The sequence below is a fragment of the Suricata suricatta genome, chromosome 17 (assembly GCF_006229205.1).
Source record: "Suricata suricatta isolate VVHF042 chromosome 17, meerkat_22Aug2017_6uvM2_HiC, whole genome shotgun sequence".
Classification (NCBI taxonomy): Eukaryota; Metazoa; Chordata; class Mammalia; order Carnivora; family Herpestidae; genus Suricata; species Suricata suricatta.
The window spans coordinates 48,689,012-48,710,778 of NC_043716.1; the positions used below are offsets into that span (position 1 = coordinate 48,689,012).

The 21,767-nt window shown below is 42.2% G+C and overlaps 1 protein-coding gene across 1 annotated transcript; it reads left to right on the top strand.

Annotated features, from left to right (window-relative positions):
• The first annotated feature begins 13,020 nt into the window (after positions 1-13,020).
• Positions 13,021-21,563, top strand: KCNJ2 (potassium voltage-gated channel subfamily J member 2). The gene is made up of 2 exons (XM_029929315.1): positions 13,021-13,201; positions 18,190-21,563. Exon 2 carries the CDS (start codon positions 18,405-18,407, stop codon positions 19,686-19,688), a length of 1,284 nt encoding a protein of 427 aa, XP_029785175.1. The 5' UTR covers positions 13,021-13,201; positions 18,190-18,404; the 3' UTR covers positions 19,689-21,563.
• Positions 21,564-21,767: the final 204 nt, after the last annotated feature.

The window sequence follows — 21,767 nt, forward strand, 5'->3', positions numbered from 1 at the left end:
AATCAATCTCCACGGAGGCAGTTTTGACATTTATTGACTTAAAAAACATTTTTTAAAATCTTTATGTATTTTTGTGAGAGAGAGAGCAAAGCAGAGTGCAAGCAGGGGAGGAACAGAGAGAGAAGGAGACAGAGAATCCAAAACAGGCTCCAGGCTCCAAGCTGTCAGCACAGAGCCTGACGCGGTGCTCCAACTCAGGAACTGGGAAATCATGACCTGAGCTGAAGTCAGATGCTTTACTGTCTGAGTCCCGCAGGCACCCTGACATTCATTGATTTTTAAAGGATTGATACTAACAGTAACCTTAATTTTATTTTATGAGCCTACTTGGAAGACACTAATTTTTGACATGAATGTCAGTTTGTCAACTATCATTAGGTTAAGCCAAAAATATTTATTGTTCGAATACATATTTTACAATACATATATGTTGATCCTAAAAATAAATCTATGAGCATTTTCTCTCCATGTTAACAAGGAGCACCCACAGTTAAAGAAATCCTACAAATTAACATCGTCAGCCTACTGGTACTGGAGCTGAGACACCCATTTTACTCAATATGGCTGACATCCCGAAACATTATTCTGGACCAGTGGTCAGCACACATTTTTCCGTAAGGGGCCAGGGTTCGCGGGCCACATGTGGGCTCTGTCTCTTCCACTCAACTCTGCCTTGGTGGCACAAAAGCAGCAGTCAGAGACAATCTCTAAGCAAACAATTTTGGCTATGATCCAATACAACTTTACTTATGGATATAGGAATTTGCATTTTTAAAAAATATTCCAGTGTCACATAGTATTATTCTTTTGATTTTTTCCCCCTACAGTTATGAAATGTCAATCGTTCTTAGCTCAGGAGCTGTAGGGATGATGAGGCAGATTTGGCCTATGGTCTGCAGCTTAGAGATCTCCTGTTCTAGAATAGTAGAAAGGGTGACACTCTTGATTTAAATATCAAAAAGGCCCGGGGTTCCCAAAAATAGTTTGTATTTTCTTTTTTCTTTTTTTTAATATTTATTTATTTTTGAGAGAGAGAGAGAGAGAGAGAGAGAGAGAGAGAGAGAGAGGCAGAGAGAGAGGGAGACACAGAATCAGAAGCAGATTCCAGGCTCTGAGCTGTCAGCACAGAGCCCAATGTGGGGCTCAAACTCACAAACTGCGAGATCATGACCTCAGCCAAAGTCAGACACTTAACCAACTAAGCCACCTAGGCGCCCCAAAAGGTTGTATTTTCTATGGGTCTTGTAATATCAGGGCATTTGTACATAAATCACGTACCTTTGCTCTGGTTCATTTTCTTGATGTGGATATCCTCCCCTCAAGAATGCTCAGCCCTATAGTCTCATGAACAAGAAAAGGGGTATATTTGGGAGAAGTCACTTCAGAATTGGCCATATCTGGAGCCAGGGAAGTTATTCCATGCAAGGAATTGAGGGGTTTTTTTTTCTTTAATTTATATTAAAGGGAAAAAAATCTCCCAGTGAAGCTATCTCAAAATGTCTCTGTTTTCCCAGGTTCTCATTTTAATTGAGCCTTTCATGAGCACCTCTAATAAAATTAGCAGTCTTGAAAAGTCCCCAAGTCCAGCTCTTCCAGATTTCTGCTGACCTAACGTATTTGAGGTGTTGGCCAGGAAGCATCATAAAGGTTTTCCCTGACACATTTGTGTGCAAAGCGCAAGAAAGGAGGAGGAGAAGGGAGGAAAAGAACCGGGTGACATGGGTAGGACCTGGATGGAGCAGCTGTTGCACACTGCTCCAGTGTCAGAGGGCTCCCCAGGCAAAGGCAAGGCTGCTCAGAGGCAGCCATGGTCAAGGGCAAGAGTGCAGCTATCCCATCAGTGTGACAACTGATGTCCTTGTGCTCCAGCTGATGGAAAATTCCTACAGGAGAAAGGGGAAAAGGGAAAGGCAACTGTTGGGGGTGGGGGACGGATTACACATTCTGGGGGGAGGTAGGGAAGGGAAGGGCTACAGTTTAGCTCTGCCCACTTTCTATTGCCCCATCTGGCTCCCCTACAGAGCGCTCAGTTTGCAACTAGTTTGCTCATCTAGAGAAGCTTCCACTGCAGGCTTGGGACAGAGAAGACTATCCCATCTGTTTAGGTCATTCTTTGGAGCATTTGATCTCATCTACAACAGAAAGCAAATCCATGTCCTCTGTTTTCCTCCAGGACCAGTTTTGTCATTTTTTTTTTGGTCGTTGTTTTGTTTTTGTTTTAACATAAGCAGCTACAGTGGCTTTTCTCTGCTCACAATTGTGTCCAAAGCCAAGTCCTTTGGCTATTCCAGCCATCTCCCTTCCTAGCAGGTGGGTCAAGATTGGGACAAATCAGTTCTAATTCTAAAACTTGTCAGCCAGAATCGGACCATCACAAACCAATCGCGCAAGGCTCTTCCCTTCAGACCAGTAGTTGAGATTATTTTTCCATGATGTAATGAACTTTTTAGCTCCTTTTGAAAGACAAATCACCAGCGAGTACATCTCTCTGTCTGGAGATCTTTTCTAACTACAGATGTTGAGATCATCTGCAGTGAGTGAAAACCACTCATTTAGGGAGAAGGTTTTTTAGACCAGAAGCATTAGTTATGGATGTTGCCATTGTTGTTGTTCCTTGCAAGGAAGAGAATGAAAGTGTAATTACACTAGGTCATGTGTAAATTTATGCTGTTTTTACTGGCTCTTAACCCTTTTCCTTCCAGGAATTGTTAAGTTCCTTTGCAGTCATATATCAGTCCTTGGGTACGTTCTCACCAAGGGTGACTGGTTGACGGTAAGGTCCCTCAGTAGACCAACAGAATAGAAGTCAGGTCACATAACGAACTCCCTGGAAATTACGTAAGAGAAATAAATACCCTGGTATTTGCACAGAGAGGAAATTATGAAGTTCACTTCAAGCATGAACTCATAGGCTCTCTCAAACTCTCCTGTGAGAAAAATCTTTCTTGGTCTGAGGGGGTCTTCAGTGGAATTAGAGGTCAAACTTTGTAGGGGAGATCTCCAGTCCCTATGTTGCTTGAAACGGGCTGCAGAGCCTTCTGATGGAGACTCAGAAGAGGGTTCAGGAGACAGGAGAAGGAACAGGACACCTGTCCATGCCTATGGGGGGGGAGAGTCTTCCTTTTTTAATTTTCTTTTTGTTCTTTCACCTTTTGGTTTTGTGTCCATGATTTGTAACAGTCGACTCACAAAGAATTGCTTTCCCTTATGGAAAAAGTAATTTCAAAAACTATTTTAATTTTATTTTTTATATTTGTTTTTGGTCGATGGGACTATTCTACCTACAGGGCATGGGTTGGTTTTCTATGCAGTGTGCTTGATGCTTTTCTGCCGTGTTGCTTTGATGGGTGATGCTTTTTAATAGAGCCTGCAAAGCTAAATCCTGAACTGCATGTCCAGAGATGAACCAAATGCAAAATAATGCTAATAATATGATTCTAACTGCTCTGCCTGGATCACTGGCTATGTCTGGGTCCCCTTTCTTTTTTGTAGGATTTGAAATAATGCATGGACCATGGAGAGGAAAAAGGAACCAAGGCAAGCAATGCATGGGGAAAGAAGATAGAACATAGAGAGGAGTGAATTAATTTCTGTGCTTCATTCGCATAGGGAAGAGCGTCAATTCTCTGTGAGCCCAGGACTAAGGAGACTTGCATACATTTCCACTCTCCTGCCTCATTTTGATGCTATGGATAAAGCTTTGACGGCAGTCTTTTGTGCTACATGATGCTTTGACCAAGTAGATGTTCAGATAAGTTCTGCCAGGACGTACAAATAGCACTTTCATCTGCCGCTGCTCCGAGGGAAATAACTGCCTCTGCTATGTGTCCTTAGCTAGCGTTTTGCAAAAAGATTGAAGCTGTTTAGCCTCAGAGCTTTATAGATTATTCTTTCTTTGGAAATTACTGAGCCAGTCACCACTATCTGCTTTGAACGTTTCTTATTTTAATGCATAAGAAATATGCGTGCAATGGTGAGTACTTTTTTAAATTGCAAATTATAAAATATAACTGAACTCTTAAACACCACAAAATTGGGTTCATGAAAGCAAGTTACTCAGAAATGGAATCTCAATGCTGACTACAGATCTTTTATCAGAACAAAGTACCACAAATCAAAATGTAGCCATCTTCAACCTCTTGTGAGGTTTTTAGATGTGACACCATGAGGTCAAGGCATAGAACTCTGAGTGTGTGTATGTTTTTGTGTTTCTATACTTTGAATTTGCTTCAAATTAATTAAGCACCTTCCTTCTTTCTCTTAATCCAGTACTCCTTAAGGAGGCACTACATTTTTATATAAAAATAATATGCATTCTGAACAATAGCTTTGGGTTTTTAACCTTTGCCCAAGTAGGAAATACATCATGATTTTTCAAGGATTTTTCTTTGTGGAAAGCATTATGGCATGCGTTAACATTCATAAGAGATTCACTCTCAGTAAATGAGAAAGGTGATTTCTTAAATGATCTTCTTTCCCCAAGTTGACCTAACAGGTATAGCAGGGAGTCTTCACGAATTTCAGTTTATGCAGGAAGATGACGGAGCTTACAAGAAGGAATTATTTATAGTGTCGGTTCCTGCCCTGCTAAAACTTGGTGATTCAGTTATGCAAACCATTTAACAGAATAGATTTAGTGTAAATACAAGTTTTAAAAAGAGATTTTCTTTGCTGATAAGACCAGAAGCTGCAACACTGAGATAGAATTTAAGTCTGTGTAATAAATCAGAGTTTCTCTGTTACTCACCATAGAAACAATGTTCTGAAATGCTCGTTTACAGCGATCATTCATTTGGATTTCTCTAACATTGAGAAGGGACCGAATGAAGCTCAAATCTCAATGGATTTGATCCTACTTTGGATATGATCCTAATTAGTACATTAAAATATCTAAGTAAGCACCTATAAAATGGGCAGTAAGGTAACTTGGGTTTTGTTTTAGTAACCAGATAGTGCTACTATTATTTTTCCTGTTGTCATTAGTCATTAATGTTATTGGTGACAGTGGAGCACAACATTTTATTTTTGCGTAGTTGTGATACAAGTTACTTATTTGTAACTTACACACAGGGCTTTGAATATTCAAAGACACATTTACCAAGGGCCTGGAACTAAATATCAATGGAGGAGATAGGTCTGTAGAACACAAACTGGTCAGTGAAAGAGGAAAAGATCAGTCATATCCTCAGATCCATTTTCCCACAGTGAAACATAGAAATTGAGCCCAAATTTTGGAAACTGGTCTTGTATGAGGAGTTGAAATGCCAAACTTTATATACTATAGTCAGTGTAGGAATAATTTGGGGGGGAATTAGTAATTGGCAGTGAAAATTATCAGCCCTATTATTCTGTGATTTCTAGATTCGTCTGAGCACAGATACCATGAAAAGTTATGTTCTGCAGAAAGCAGAGGAAGAAACCTTGGATTTGAAATCAGCAGACCTAGAATCTGTATTGACAGCCTGCATTTACATGAGGAACTTCCTTGAAGCATAATTTCTCAATCTCTATTTCCTTATACATTAAAATAGGGACTTGGGAAATCATATGAGGAGAAATCCCAAAGAAAACATCACATGGCAGGAATGCAGCCAGAGGCAATGGATGAAGAAATGACAGTCTGAATAACGTTCTCACAGTCCTGCTCACATCTCTTAGCCTTTTGTTCAGTCAACGTCAGGTCCTGTCTTAAGGGTCTAAACTCTAGTCTGAATTTAACGTTCAATACTAATATCTCTTTATTCACTAATTTATTCAAATGCTGACCATCAATCACCTAGAAAATCCACTTTGTTTTTCTCCTTCTAATAGCAACCCATACACCAATATAGTGATAAAATATTCCTAAACTCCTCAGCGATTTCTCTCTTCATTTATGATTTTAGCACTTAATCAGGCATTGCAACAGATTGTCATGGTATTGAAAGATGTATTATATCTAAATACCTCTTTAAAACATCTTATTCCCCCCAATTAATGTATTATATTTATTAACCTTTTCATCATTAGTAGCAGTTGCAGCAAAGGTAGTGTAAAAAATTCCTTCGCCTAAGTGTTCATTGTGTCAAGCATTTTATGTGTATTATTTTTAATCCTTATAACGGCTAGCTGGGTCATTGTTCCAAACACCTATCAGGGTGACCCAAAGCCTAAACTCTTGCCACCGCGCCACGCCGTCCCCATCATCAAAGTCACATAATTCAGAACATCCTTGAAATTCAATGTATCAGGATTTGACTTGAACGAATTGCAATTAAAAAAAAAAATGTTTCAAGAGATCATACCCTTTGACCTAGTAATTCGACATTTGGAAACCTAAACTAGTAAAAGATGAAAATAAACAATCTATGAGAATAGGTAGTGCATCATTATATGAGTACAAAACAAAAATGAATATAAAGATATAAGATTGGATGATGACTTATTTAAGTATGGTTCATACATATCATGGACATGAAATACATGTAAACATTAAAATCTATGCTTTCCAATGAATTTTAATTGCATGACAAATACTTAAGTATAGGGCATAATTGATCTTAAATTTATCAAAATAAAAGATAGAAAAATGGGGGCACCTGGTTGGCTCAGTTGGTTGAGCCTCCGGCTTTGGCTCAGGTCAGATCTCACGTTTGTGGGTTTGAGCCCCGCGTCAGGCTCTGTGCTGACAGCTAGCTCAGAGCCTGGAGCCTGCTTCCAGTTCTGTGTCTCCTTCTCTCTCTGCCCCTCCCCCTCTCATGCTCTGTCTCTCTCTGTATCAAAAATAAATAAAACATTAAAAAAATTTTTAAAAGATAGAAAAATGGAAAATGGGAAAAAAGGGTAAGATATGTGCCAAAATACTTACAATGGTGACAATATGGATTTATTTTCTAGGTTTTCTCATATTCTTCTATATTTTTAGTGTTTCTCTTATACCTTTTCCATAATTGCTTTGACAATGAAAAAGAAAGGCCTACAAACATTCACATACTCGGGAAACCACACACACAAACTGTTAGAGCCCGTATCCCCAAACCTAGACATTCTGGTATATACCCCTTCTTTCAAAAGTAACATTTACAGTATTGTTGACTTTACTCAAACTGTGTTTTGTGTTTCCTTTGTAGCCTGGGGCATATTCTTTAAATGTCTACAGTTGTGACTAACTTTGGTTGTCTGAAGTTGTTTTTTGTTGTTGTTAGTTCTGGAAAAAGCCAAGGTGCACGCATCTTACAGCACGGCTCCCTGATCTAAGAAGCTGCCGACCGGGTTAACGGAGAATGAACTGAGGCTTGAGGCTGATTGCCTTAAAGGGAGCTGATGGGTCAGATAACCAGATGCCACGGTCATTGTAATCACTGCGGTAAGAGCCTACAGCAATGTAAGGGTCCGGCCTGAAGATGAATGTGGTATTTTCAGAGTGTGACTGTCTCACCCACATGAAATACATAAAGTCATCCAGAGCGTGATAGAAGAAAGTTACTGAATAATAATTCAGCTGCTCTGGAAGTGTGATTAAAAACAATAAAACCCAAACATTCCAGGGGCGCCTGGGTGGCTTAGTCGGTTAAGGGTCCGACTTCAACTCCTGTCATGATCTCAGAGTTTGTGAGTTCGAGCCCCGCGTCAGGCTCTGCCGACAGCTCAGAGCCTGGAGCCTGCTTCCGATTCTGTGTCTCCCTGTCTCTCTATCCCCTCCCTTGCTCAAACTCCATCTCTCTCTCTTTCTCTCTCTCTCTCTTTCTCTCTCTCAAAAATAAATAAATGTAAAAAAAATTGAAAACACGCCTACTTAGTATTGTTGGTTTTAACTTATTTGACGGAAAATAAAGATCATATTAATGGAAACAGCAAGCACTCAAATGATTTGTCAATAAATGACTACATGGTTTTGTTGTACATACATGTGTAAACGTGCATAGTTGCAGACACAAACGTACCTCCCTTACCCAAGGTCTTCCTCAACTATTCATTACACAATAAGTACCAGGAATAAAGCATTTTGAGAGGCTGAAGCAGGTGTCATAAGTCCCTATCCTGCAGCTTTTTTACCCAAAAAGGAAACTGATCGGAACAAGGTAACTCCAAAGTTGGCATCTGCTTATACTATTTCAAAAAATATATATATCTACTTTAGGCCCTTTAGAATATATTTTGTTTTCACTTTGCGTATATTTCTAAGCAACCCCAGTTATGTAAGTTCTCAGTACAGTGCAGATTAGAATCAACAAATTAGATAGAGCATGATGACGGCCTGATATATTTGACAGAAGCAAAAATGAGAAGTGAAGGCTGTCCTTGATGGAGAAGAGGGGGAAAAACAGGCAGAAGACTTAAGTACGCTTGGTCTAGAGTCATTTAATGTAGAAGACACTGTTCTTACTGTACCCCACTTGTCCCCCTCTGTTGTAGCTCAAAATGATTCTAATGATACCGAGTCATTATTCAAAAGTCGTTAGTAGACTCCAAAATACTGTTACTTTCATTCCATCATTCAACTGACGTTTATTGAAACTGACTTATCTCCTTGGTCATGGGCAAGGCAATGAGAATATAAAGATAAAGAAGACATGGCAGTGGATTTTGAAAAGCTCTTCGGTAGAAAAGTATAGGGAAAACTATTTGGAAGAGCAGGAGAGTAACAAAACCTGCTACACTGGAAACATTTACAGAGGGATACAGGAGCAAGCAGATGCATACAGTGTATCAGAGAAAATAGTTCCCACCACAGACAAATTTCCATTAATTAAAAAAGCTATTATGTGATATACCGCATTCCCAGGGATGCCAGAAAAAAAAAAGGCATCATCACTGGGTGTTACAGTGGTAACAAATGGCAAATAAGGCTTGTGGAATGAATCCCACTGCTTTAGAAGAAACAGTGTCTGTGTAGGCAGAGACATGAAGCATTCTTAGAAGCAGCTTATAATTTATACATACAATTGCATGTCTACGGACAGATCGGGAGCATAACAGTCGTTTTTAGGACATACACTGAATGAAGAGATATCCTATTGCCTAGTATTCTCTTAGCATCCTTGACACAGCTCTACATGGTAATATATCATACATACGAAGTCTTCGATCCTGAACTTCCCCCCAAATTCTAGTTGATTTGACTCCTCAGACTCTCCAGAACATTTTTTTTGTTTGCATCATATATTTTAGCACTTCAACCATAGGCTGCCTTATCCTGTCACTGGGCCGTTTGATTTCACTTGCGCATTGCTTGTGTCCTCAATGAGAGACTCTGGTTCTGAATTCTGAGAGGGAAGAAATTGTTCCTCCCAGGGCTTTTAAGTCTCCCCTATCACTCAGAATATAGCTAAAACACAAAGTATATACTCAACAAATACATTTAGTAAATTTAATGTGAAGATTAACTCTTACGAGTATGGTAAGCAGTAAGCGAAACGGCCAAAGCTGTTTTCCCATAGATAAGCTTACAGTTGGTGCCTTAAAAACCGATTGCCAGGAGCATCTGGGTGGCTCAGTCAGTTAAGCATCTGACCCCTATTTTTATTTTTATATTTTTAACGTTTATTTATTTTTGAGAGACAGAGAGCAAGCAGAAGAAGGACAGAGAGAGAGGGAGACAGACTCTGAAGCAGGCTCCAGGCTCTGAGCTGTCAGCACAGAGCCCAGCGCTGGGCTTGAACTCCTGAACTGCTAGATCATGACCTGAGCCAAAGTCGGATGCTTAACCGATTGAGCCACCCAGGTGCCCCATCATCTGACACTTGCTCTTGGCTCCGGTCATGATTTCACTGTTCATGACTTTGAGTCCCACGTTGGGTCCTAAGCTGACAGTGCAGAGCCTGCCTGGGACTCTTTCTCTGCCCCTCTCCAGCTCACACGCAGCCCTCTCTCTCATTCTCAAACATAAATAAATAAACATTTTAAAAAATGTCATCACCAATGGCTTGTCCTCATTTCAGGAGACTGCAAACTCATCCTGTCTACGCTGTAAAGTTCATCTGACACTTACGATTTCTTGCTCTCAGTTATTTCTGTGAAGATTGCTAAGGGGTTCTCAAAACGCAGTGGATGCAAATGAAAGGAGTTTTTCACTTTTCATCATTGTACAATTGGACTGCGTATCTGGTCAGTAGAAGTCTGACAATGTATCTGATTGCTACAGATATTTATATAAGTGCAAAGGAAAGATCTGTGCTCCTAGTGGAACCCTCCCTTCTGTGTCACAGAACTGTTCATAATCTGACTGCAGATCTGGATTGTGACTAATATTTGGCTCTAATATTATAGTGGTTACTGTGGAGGGAATCAGTAAGGGCAGAACTGTCATTTCCTTGGAAAAATTTAATCCACAGATGGATCCCAACACCCAACTGCACTGGTCTCCAAAACTAATGGGGATTTTTGCTAAATAAGGACTGATTCAGCCAAAAACAGATACATTGTGACTAGAGAAATCTGTATCATGCATCAGTCCAAAAAGTCCTGAAAGCTTTGGAACACGACAATTTTCCTAATAGGGACATAGTGACAAGTCACTCATTAATTAAAATGTACATTTATATTTTTTCCTTTATAACCTGAAGCAGTGGAGTCAATCAATGCTATCATGCATTTACAAAGTGTCACTTACTTACAAAACATAATCCTTCTCGTTTCCTTTTTTATCTAAATAACTGAGGTAAGACTTCTATTCAGGCTGGGAATTTGCGTATTGCAGTAATAAATTTTTCTTTAACTTTAAGAAATAAGCCTTGCTGCATGTCAGCCTGTGGTGGGTAAGAGTGATATTGACAAGAAAGATGGAGTTACTCTATTTATTTGCCCCCTCCCATAACAAAACTTACACAACCAACCATAATCTTATAACTTCATGTTTATTTCTTTAACGATTCTTCTATTATATGAAACTCTCTTGGCCTATGTTTGTAGTCAGTTTCTTCAGTTAGAGTAGAATATGAAAATAAAACAATTTCAATCCACATGTCAGAAAAATGGCATTCCTTTCTGGGTGACTGATTTGTCAAAAGAGCTCATTACCTGGAAATGAAAATGCTGCCTCTTCTCTGAATTCATATGGGCTGGAAAATTCTTAGCTATTACAGATGCACAGATTGAAGCATAATAAAGGACATATATATAAATGAATAATTTCCTCTTTCCCTTTAGGTTTAGTATGTTTCCAGGGGTTAACTGGACCCCTCCCAACTGTTTCTTAGAAGAAATCTGTGAAGAAACAATTTCAGAAGCAGCTTATTACGGTGGGGAGTGAGGTGTTGCTGGTTGTTCCTCCTTTGGCTACGCATAGCTTGTCTATCTCCACGTTTTTAGCTTTGGGCTGCAGCCTGGGTTTCTACACATCCCATCTATTTTGCAGAGTTAATGCAAGCTGTTTAAAAGTAATACATTACTTAATAAATATTAAAGTAGACAGACTCCTCCCTCCCTGCCCCCTCCCCCCCCCTTGCGAGGCATTATTCCTGCCTACAGGGTTTTACAAATCAAGCCGGTTACAGGGCTTGGAGTACTGTATAAACTCAGGACGTGGAATGGGACAGCAATACGTTTGGCTCTCAGAGCAGATACACGGCACGCACAACTTATTTCACACTCTTCATTTCAGTCTCTCGCTCTGAGCCAGGACTGGCGGCACCCTTGCTAAGGCAGGGTTAAGTACGCATCTGCAAAACCTAGCATATTTCACCAGCACCTCCTAGGGGCCAAGTGAGGGTATGAGGCTAGAAAGTGGGTACCGGCGCAGACCCTTTCCTTGAATTGTCAGTTTCTCCTCCCCTACGCCCAGAAATCCACCAGTCTGTGCCGCCTTGAGTCCCAGCTAGACTGTGGAAGTAGTTTGGCGACCCTAGGAGGCCTTTGAGAGGTTTAAATCCCCTGCACGAAAGACGCATTTGGTCGCTTGAGGAAATAAACATTACACACAAACACAGAGGAATTTCAAACTCCGCGTAAGGAAGACTCCTAAATATACTGTGTCCTTTAAGAGCAAAGCTTCGTTATGACGCCTAAGGAATCAGAGATATATGCACTTACTGGACTGACACACAGACACACACACACACCGACACACAGACACGCGTACACACACGGACTAGTCTGTAAAACTGCAGGATCCAGACGCGGTTAACATTGAAGTTGACATAGGGTTTTTAAAGGGTCTGCATGCTCTTGCCTGGTTGCTGGGAATGAGGGCTGGGAGGCGCTGATGCGAGGGCAGAGCTGAGTGTCTGTAGGAGTTGCTGTTCCAGAGAATTCATTACTCTAATTGCTCTGATTTTAGATCAGGAGAGAGTGCCGGGCGGCGGTGGAGAAAGAGATTGAGGGCGGACAGTGCGAGAAGGGAACGAGTCGTTCACCCTTCAGAGAAGTCTAGGCGCTTTGTAAGTAATTCACGAACAGCCGGGAGCAGAAAAGAGCGGAGCGGCTCTGCAGTTGCAAAAGTTGTGCGCGTCTAAATCCAGCCGGGTTCCGCGCGCCGGTCCCGGCCCCTCTCCCCCATTTCATTCGAGGTTCCTCCGCCGGGCAATTCGGGGGACGAGGGGGACGAGGGGCTGCAGGTGGGAACAAGGGGGCAGGGAGGTGCGCCCGGGCTGCCGCGCAGTGCAATCCTCCCCGCCAGCAAACGCGGCGCCCGGCCCCGGCACCCCGCGGGCCCCTCGAGGAGCACGCCGGGCGCAGCAAGCAGCCGAGGCGAAGAAAAGGGAAGTGTGGGGCTCGGAGACGGCTACGGAAGCCGATCCCAAGGCCAGACTGCAATTAGGCAGCCGCAAAAGCCCGGCCGCGAAGCTGCCCACCTGCTGCTGTCCCAGCTGGGGCGCAACTTCCTCCTCCCGGGCCGGGGCCGGACTCCCCGACCCGGCTCGGAGGGCGCAGGGGGAGGAAGCGGCGGCAGGTTCTCCTCGCTTGGCAGCGCCGCGGGTCGCGGGTGTAGCATCCTCCCCTCCCTGCCGCGATTCCCGGGGCCGGCCGTGCGGCCAGGCGCGCTGCGATTGGCCGGCAGGGGCCGGGGGGCGGAGCCAGGCGGGCCGGTGTCTCAAAAGAGCCCAGGATGTTGCAGAGCGCACTAGAGCCCTGGCCAGCGCACAGCCTTCCCCGGCGCCGGCAAGCTGGGTCTTGGGGATTCTGGTTTGCTTTGGCTCACTCGCTTTTACAAACTCCTGGATCTTACATGCCTCTGTACCCCCCACTTCCACTCCATGTCCCCATGCTCCTGCGCCAGCAACAGGTAAGGGCCGCTGTGTGTTTTCTTGCCTCCTTGTCTCCCGCTGCCTGTGTGTCCTGGGGAGTGGACTCGGGCCGCCGTCGCCGACCCTGCCCTGCCCCGCTGCTCCAGAGGTGCCCAGCTGTCACGCTGCTGTAGCGCTTCCCCACGCTGCGACGTCCCAGATCATGCCTATAGAGTTTGTGTGCGCACCAGAACATCCCCAGAGCTAAAAATACTGAGACATGCTTGGAACAGTTGAGCAATAGAAACAGATTTCTCTGCAGCATCTGTTTGTGCTCATAACTTCCAATGCACCAGCTGTAGCGAGATACTGAGTTTGGAGACATGGGCCAGGGAGCCTGTGTTCGATTCTTGCTCTAAGGAAAGAAGAGAAAAAAAGGCGGGGGGTGGGGAGTGCTTCTGGAGCACTGGTCTCAAACCTTGGCAAACTTGGGACTCAGCAGTAGTCTTGATCCTTGGCGTCTTTTTTTCTTTTTCTTTTTCTTTTTTTCCCCTTTGTCATTGCTTCAAGTGTAGTGTCGAGTTCCAAACAGAGCGAGCGTCTCAAAGTTGCTTTGCTGGGGAAAGAGAGCGCGAGCCCGAGTTGGATTTGAGCCCGAAGACCGCAAAACTTTCACATCGTTTGTCACTCTCTCCTAAGCATCGTATTATTCTTAGTAATAATAGTATTAATACCTAAGTTGAAGACAGTGTGGTTTCAGGAAAGCACAGTGGTCAAAATGACTTGATTCTGCAAAAAGATTGCATCATAACATAGACTTGTCATGACAAATGAAAAAAAAAATCGAGATAGGAAATGGGCAGTTTTAATGTCTGTGTCTGGCTGAGCCTACCAGTAGGATGGTAGCTAGGATACGGCTGTGAATCCTGGGTATTTTCATAAGCTCAGAATTTACCTGTTAGGAAACAAGGCATTGAAAACGTGTTCTAGGTATGAAAGAATGCATATTGCCTTTTACCACTTACTTTCTCTTCACATTAATAATCAATAGGCTGTCAGATTCTCTCACTTACCACTGCCATGTGTCTGCTAAATATTACCTGTACACTTGTCAGCTTTTTCCAGCTCACTTCCACCCCATCCCTGAGTGGTTTATTTCTGTGTGCCAATATCGGGAAAAATCTCCAGGCTAAGGAGTAAGAGATGTTACTTAAAGGATGGTGGGGAGGGGTCAATGTTGGGGTCAAGGTCATTTCACTTTGCGTTAACCCCTTTCTCTCATATTTTGGTGGCACTTTCTTTACTGTTATTGGTATCCCTAGGAATAGTTGTTGTAAACGCTGGTGAATTTGACTTTTTTTTTTTTTTTTAAGGACACACAGTATTTCAACTATCTTTAGATGCTCCAGTTGTAGAATCTCTGGTTAGCTGTAGAGTCCTTGTATGACTTTTCCAGAGCATGAAGGATGAGCCACATTTTTACCTGAACTGATAGACTGTTGCAGGTTTTATCTCCCCAAATATGTCTGTTTCTCAGCACTGGCAGATGCTGAGTGATGCTACGTGCATTGCTGAGTAAAAACGGTAGAGTGCTCACGCAGATAAATGCATAGCCCTCTACTCTTCCTCTCCTGCCCCTCCCCCTCCCTTCTGTTTACTGAGCTTCTAAGAGGCTGCTTTGCCAGCAGTTGTGCTCACATAGCAACATGTGCCCTGAGCACACTCAGGCTGGTCTATATGGCGTCAGCTGGGGAATAACTGCTCTAAACACTCATTAGCAGACCTTTCCTTCAGGCCAGCACTTTCTTTACCTATCCTTATTTCCTGTCCTTAGTTAGAAACCTTCTTATCCACCGTATACCACAACCATATTATTTATGGGATGCATTTATTCTTCTTAATTATATTTTTCCAGTTTTTATAACCCATCTTGGGAGTATTTCCTATATGGTAAAAACGATTCAGATTCACTCATTTATACAGTGTTATCTCCTTGACCTTGAATTTATCTGTAGTGCTCTCTCTTTAACATCTACCTAAGATTGAAACAGCTGAACTATTTTTTTCCATTGCTTATGCTTAATTTTGGCTCAGCCTATAAATAGTCTTAACATGAACAGCACCACATGTAGCCTCTCAATTTCCCAGAAATACTTTCTACCTCATTGGTTATAGCCCGGGTAAAGCGATCATTTGTATCTATTAAATTTACATCAGACCCTGAAATACTTTGATTGAGAGGGGACTTTATACATTGTTCATCAAATCAAATATGGATTCTCCCGAATCGTACCCCTCAGTCAAGTCACTTAGTGTTCATCTATTCTTGATTGAATGTTTCTCAGAGAGTAATTTTGGATATGTCTACAATAAAGTGGCATTAAAGCCCCATTCCTAATGAAAGTTTTCTCTCTAGACACTCACAAATCGGTGATTTTTAGTGAGAGAAAAGCAGGCCTGGAAGTTTTCTGCTTGTGTAAAGTCAGTTGGGCATGTGGGTAGGTCACTAAGAAGGGCATTCATCATAATGAAGTATTAAGACAATCACTCTAGCAAACTGTGCCAGGTTCCGTAATCAGTAATCAGTTTCCCCAAACTCTGAATACACATAATGTGTGTGCACATATATACACACATATGTCTGTTTTGGAGTGTATCTGTTCGAAGTGACCAAAGCTTCCGTTTTGCCAAAAAAAAAAAAAACAACCTTTTTTTCCCCTTTCCAGGCAGAAGGGTAAAATTTCTAAATGATGCTCTTGGCATGTGGAACAAATTCTGTCATTAACAGTGGAAATAAGACAATAATCGTCGTTCAATACAGGCTGTTTTCAAGTTCTAAGTACAGAAACCTACTCGTAGGAAGCTGGTATTGTGTTTTGTGGAATTTGAACTGATGTCCTGGGGTCGAGATTTTTGGAAGGTCGTAATTCAGTCTTTAGATTTCATATGGTTATTATGCTTTAATCTGGAAAGAGTGCAGAAATAAGTCAGAAGAAATTTGACACTGTCTACTCATGGTCCCTAATGGTAACTCAGATGGAAGACTTGTTTTGAATCATGAAAAGGGAATTTCTTGGTGTCAACTTATAATATAAGATTCTGAAGTCATTCAGAGCTCAAGGATACAAGCACTATTTAAGCAAGCCTTTTCCCCTCCCCCGCTTTTTGGAAAATACACCTGTATCTGGTATTATATTATTATCCCTATCTGGTTTTGTGTAGAAATCCTTGGAAATTTCAAATGAACCCAATCATCTGAAATCACTGTTAAAAAAATCCTTTCCATGTCCAGAACCTAGAACCCTGAGGAATAGAAGGCTTGTTTCTTTTGTCCAAGTACAAACTTCATAGGGAAGCAGACAAAACATTGAAGCAGGTGGAAGACTGGGAAGGCACAGTAACTTCTTTTTATAAAGTAATTCAAAGGCACTTTCAAATCGGGCATCATTTAGGTGTCAAAAGCTGCCAAAATGTAACACACATTGCAATTTTCACAGATGACTAATCTCAGGAAAAATGTGTTGGGGCACATTCTTGCATAATAACTTGGATGAGGAGGGAGAAGTGAAAAGCTTGTAGTGAGGCAGTTTCAAAGACAGTGCACCTTGCCTCTCTTCAAGGGGGTGCACCAAAACAAGATGCATGGCTTGCTTTATTTATTTGCAGTTGGCTTGGCTGAAATTGGTTCTGTTAACCACTTAATCTTCATGTGGTTTGGGGCGAGAAAGAAAAAGTGGAGTCCTCTCTATCAGGGCTTCAGCAAATCTCTGCTCCTTGCCATCTGTTTTTCATTGACCCCCTTTATTGCAGGAGATCGATTGGGTTGTTTGCCCAGTGGAGGATCACTTTTGGTTTTTATATGCCGTATTAGCTTTGTTAATTTCTATTCGATGAAAGAAACACGTTAGACTTTATTTTAGACTTCTGTTTGTCACTCAAGGAAAAAAATAGTTTTCTTTGGAGTGAAGATGAGAAGTTAAATAGACAGTTGTTACCTAGGTTAGGATGAGGCAAGAGGAGAAAATTAAAGAAACTACTATTTGTTCACGTTAGGTAAAGTTGAGTGCCTTCTCCATGGGAACATATAGCAAACAACAGCACTCGAAGTGAAAGTAAACCGACAATTATGCTCTGCTCCTACAAAGTTGTCTCTGTTTGGGAAAACACAGAATTGGACCCACATGAAATGAGTTCCTGCCTTATCTCAATTCGCTAAAGACCTGGTCCTTTGGCACAAAGGTGCTTACTTCCTAGCCTGTCATTACACATGGCAGTCCTATCTCTGGAGAATTTCAGGACTCATTGCTAGGCAACAGACTCGCTCTTTATCCCCCAGAGCAAACCTACGCCTTCAAGTCAGAATCACTTGCACTAACAGAGATGTTATCGGGCATTTCTGCAAAGTGGCTGCTTGCGGTGTGTGGAGTGATGCAGCAAGCCCAAACAGTCTCCAGAAATTGGGACTGATTTCAGATCATCATAAGGGCTGTCTACTCAGTTTTATCATTTAAACAAATTAGTCTGCGCCTTCTGCTTTCCAGCATGTCATCAAGGGCTCCCATATTCTCCCATAATGCACCTGCAACTCAAATTAATATTAATGTACTGCATTTATAGGAAATGTTCCCTAGACATGTCTTGAGTTCTCGAGGCCTTGCAACAAACTTTGGACTTAACAAGTCTTTCTTCTGCTTAATAACTTGGGACCTTAGCAAGTAGAGAAGGCAAGAGAGAGAATTAGAGAGGTTATCTGTAAAACAGAATCTCCTAGCTTGCTGGGGAAAAAATGGGGGGGAAAGGACCTGAAATGTTAGTTGAAAGACTGTTCCAAACAACTAACTCTCCTATGTTTGTTGACTTTATTGATATCATACAAATATTTTTAGGGTGCAAAGAAATGAAAAATCCTCTTATTCAATGCAGAGTGTATTTCTCTATATCTGACATTATCTTGCTAGGACATGCTATCTTAGAGAGTAGAACCCTTCAATAGCGACTTCTTTTCTAATGAATAATGTCTTTTGTCTGTCTGTCTGTTTGTTTGCAGGACACGTACCCTGGATGTCAGCTGAGTTACTAAGGTAGCTCTGCATGTCAGTAAACAGACCTTGGTAGAACCTCAAGGCTCCTGGAGACCCCCACCTCTCCTTATTTTTGTGTGTGTGTGTCTTCACCGAACATTCAAAACTGTTTCTCCAAAGGGTTTTGCAAAAACTCAGACTGTTTTCCAAAGCAGAAGCACTGGCGTCCACAGCAGAAGCGATGGGCAGTGTGCGAACCAACCGCTATAGCATTGTCTCTTCGGAAGAAGACGGGATGAAGTTGGCCACCATGGCGGTTGCAAATGGCTTTGGGAATGGGAAGAGTAAAGTCCACACGCGACAACAGTGCAGGAGCCGTTTTGTGAAGAAAGACGGCCACTGTAATGTTCAGTTCATCAATGTGGGTGAGAAGGGACAACGGTACCTTGCAGACATCTTTACCACGTGTGTGGACATTCGCTGGCGATGGATGCTGGTTATTTTCTGTCTGGCTTTCGTTCTCTCGTGGCTATTTTTTGGCTGTGTGTTTTGGTTGATAGCTCTGCTCCATGGGGATCTGGATGCATCTAAAGAGAGCAAAGCTTGTGTGTCGGAGGTCAATAGCTTCACAGCGGCCTTCCTTTTCTCCATCGAGACCCAGACAACCATAGGCTATGGCTTCAGGTGCGTCACGGACGAATGCCCGATTGCTGTTTTCATGGTGGTGTTCCAGTCGATTGTGGGCTGCATCATTGATGCCTTTATCATTGGCGCAGTCATGGCAAAGATGGCAAAGCCAAAGAAGAGAAACGAGACTCTTGTCTTCAGTCATAATGCTGTGATCGCCATGAGAGATGGCAAACTGTGTTTGATGTGGCGGGTGGGCAACCTTCGGAAAAGCCACTTGGTGGAAGCTCACGTGAGAGCCCAGCTGCTCAAATCCAGAATCACTTCTGAAGGGGAGTACATCCCCCTGGATCAAATAGATATCAACGTTGGGTTTGACAGTGGAATTGACCGTATATTTCTGGTGTCCCCAATCACTATAGTCCATGAAATAGATGAAGATAGTCCTTTATACGATCTGAGTAAGCAGGACATCGACAATGCAGACTTCGAAATTGTTGTGATACTGGAAGGCATGGTGGAAGCCACCGCCATGACAACACAGTGCCGTAGCTCATATCTGGCCAATGAAATCCTTTGGGGCCACCGCTATGAGCCCGTACTCTTTGAAGAGAAGCACTATTACAAAGTGGACTATTCAAGGTTCCACAAGACTTACGAAGTGCCCAACACTCCCCTCTGTAGTGCCAGAGACTTAGCAGAAAAGAAATATATCCTCTCAAATGCTAATTCATTTTGCTATGAAAACGAAGTTGCCCTCACAAGCAAAGAGGAAGATGACAGTGAAAACGGAGTTCCAGAAAGCACTAGTACAGACACACCCCCTGACATAGACCTTCACAACCAGGCAAGTGTACCTCTAGAGCCCAGGCCCTTACGGCGAGAGTCGGAGATATGACTGCTTCCTACTCTGGAATATTTACTTTAAAATACAGTCTGTTGGTCAAAGGCCCAAAACAGTTACTCAGACGACGGTACTGGTGAAGAGGTGGGTCAAGGCGAGTGGCCACAAGGGACTGAGGCTAGCACAATGGTTTCAAAGAAAGACTGTAAGCTCGGAAATGAACATAAAGCACTCAACATGCCTCCCCCGTCCCCACCCCACCCCCAGCCCCCGTGACCCAATGGCACATACATGTTGTAGAATAAGTTATGGGGTTTTTATGTATTGTTTTGTGTTTTTACAAAACTTGAACTTGCAGGCAAGCCTTGGTTGGGTATTTGATTAATCCAGAATGCTTCTCTTTAGGGAACAAGAATGTTTTTAATGGCATAACAAAGGCAAGACTCTGCCTTAATTTTTGAAAAGCTGCTAACTACATGAACACAAATTGTACTTTTGTTGTTGTGTAGTTTTTCTTTCGTGTAATTTAAAAGTCAGTGTTGAACTTTGTTGAAAGCTCATGACATGTGCTTCAAAGTGGCAAGTATTTGGCTATTGAGCTGCCAAATGAGAGCCTGATTTTTTGAGGCCAGTAATTTGTTTGCTAGAATTGATTTCTCTCTCTCTCTCTCTCTCTCTCTCTCTTTCTCTCTCTCTTTTTGGTTACATAAGGGCATTATGTAACACTAGCCAAATGGTAGCCTCTGGGTTTGTTTGTTTTTTTTTTTCTTCCATGATGTTAATGGGTTATCTCAAATTTTAAGTTAGACTACCTAAAATAAATACCAAAGATAATGCACATTTTTGCACAGTGGAGCTTATACTAAAAGGGATAGAAAGTCCCATGGCTGCCTTGAAATCAAGAGATAGTAACTTTGAACCTCAGCAAGACCTTGAACTGCCCTTTCCTTTTTCACCTTATTCAGAAAATAGAATATCATACACACAGAGTCTAGTAAGTGTAGTGCTTTTTCAATTTTGTTTTTTCACGTAACTTGTGTATGATAGGGGAAAGAAGAAAGGGGAAGTAAAACACACATACACAATATAAAATATCTTTTATTCCCTGCCAGGTAGGGCTGGCCAGGTTAATGCATAAGGTGAGAGATGGCGATGTGCTCTTAGATTTTTCTGGATTTCCCCTTTTTGCACATTCCAAAATTTATTCCATAAGATAAGACCTAGGTTGGAGTTCCTTGGCATCCTCAAAGCTGAGCCATCCAACATGAAAAACAAGTAAGTTTAAACCCTTGCAACTGAATTCATTGCCCCAGCTGTCAGGACACTTCCAGCTTGACTTTGCCTTTGAGAAGATGCCCCACCTGGCCTCTAGGCTGGTTCTTCCCATCAGTCCATCTGTAGCAAGTCTCAGATGTCTGGGAGGCTGCAAATGCCAAAGGGGAAGCCAGGGAGGTATGGACCAGCCACTTCTGATGTAGCACATCAGCTCAAGTATTCAGGAGGGAGAGGAAAGTTACATTTTTTGGTGATAGAGGGTGGAAATGAAAATGTCGCAGTATTTTAGGGTCAATAAGAGCCATAGAAAATATAAGGCGGTCACAAGTAGAGGAGATAATGAACTAAAAGGTTTATATCTCCTTTACATATGCACACTTGGAATTGGATCTGAGCTGATCCTTTTAGCCTGTGGAGCCCTAGAGCAGGTTACTAAGGACACCTTGTTTTCGAGAAGTCTCTCCTGCCTGGCTGATCGAAACTTTTTGTTTGTCCCTCTTACTCTAACTCAATAATGGAACTCTTTTTTGGCTTAAAGTTCCTTATGTGTGAATTCTGGGGGGTGCTGACTTTTCTTTTTAATTGGAGTCTCAAAATCAACTCTCTAACGGTATTATATCCCTGTATGCCATTAAAAAACAGCTTGTTCTGGAATCCTGTATTTTTGTAAATTGATGTGTGTGACGGTCTCGGGTTCTTGAACAGCCATCGCCGAATGCCACGCCTGCAATAAGATGGCAGTTTCTGCTGTTCTCAGCCTTCCAAGTCGATGGGTTTGAAAACTGGTGTTCTTTTCATTGAAACCAAGACAGAGATGTCAAGCAAACGGATGCTATTTTAAATCCAACTTTAAAGGCA

What these genes read in the sequence shown, in the direction of transcription:
- KCNJ2 (XM_029929315.1), top strand. Translation starts at nt 18,405, where the DNA reads ATGGGCAGTGTGCGAACCAACCGCTATAGCATTGTCTCTTCGGAAGAA.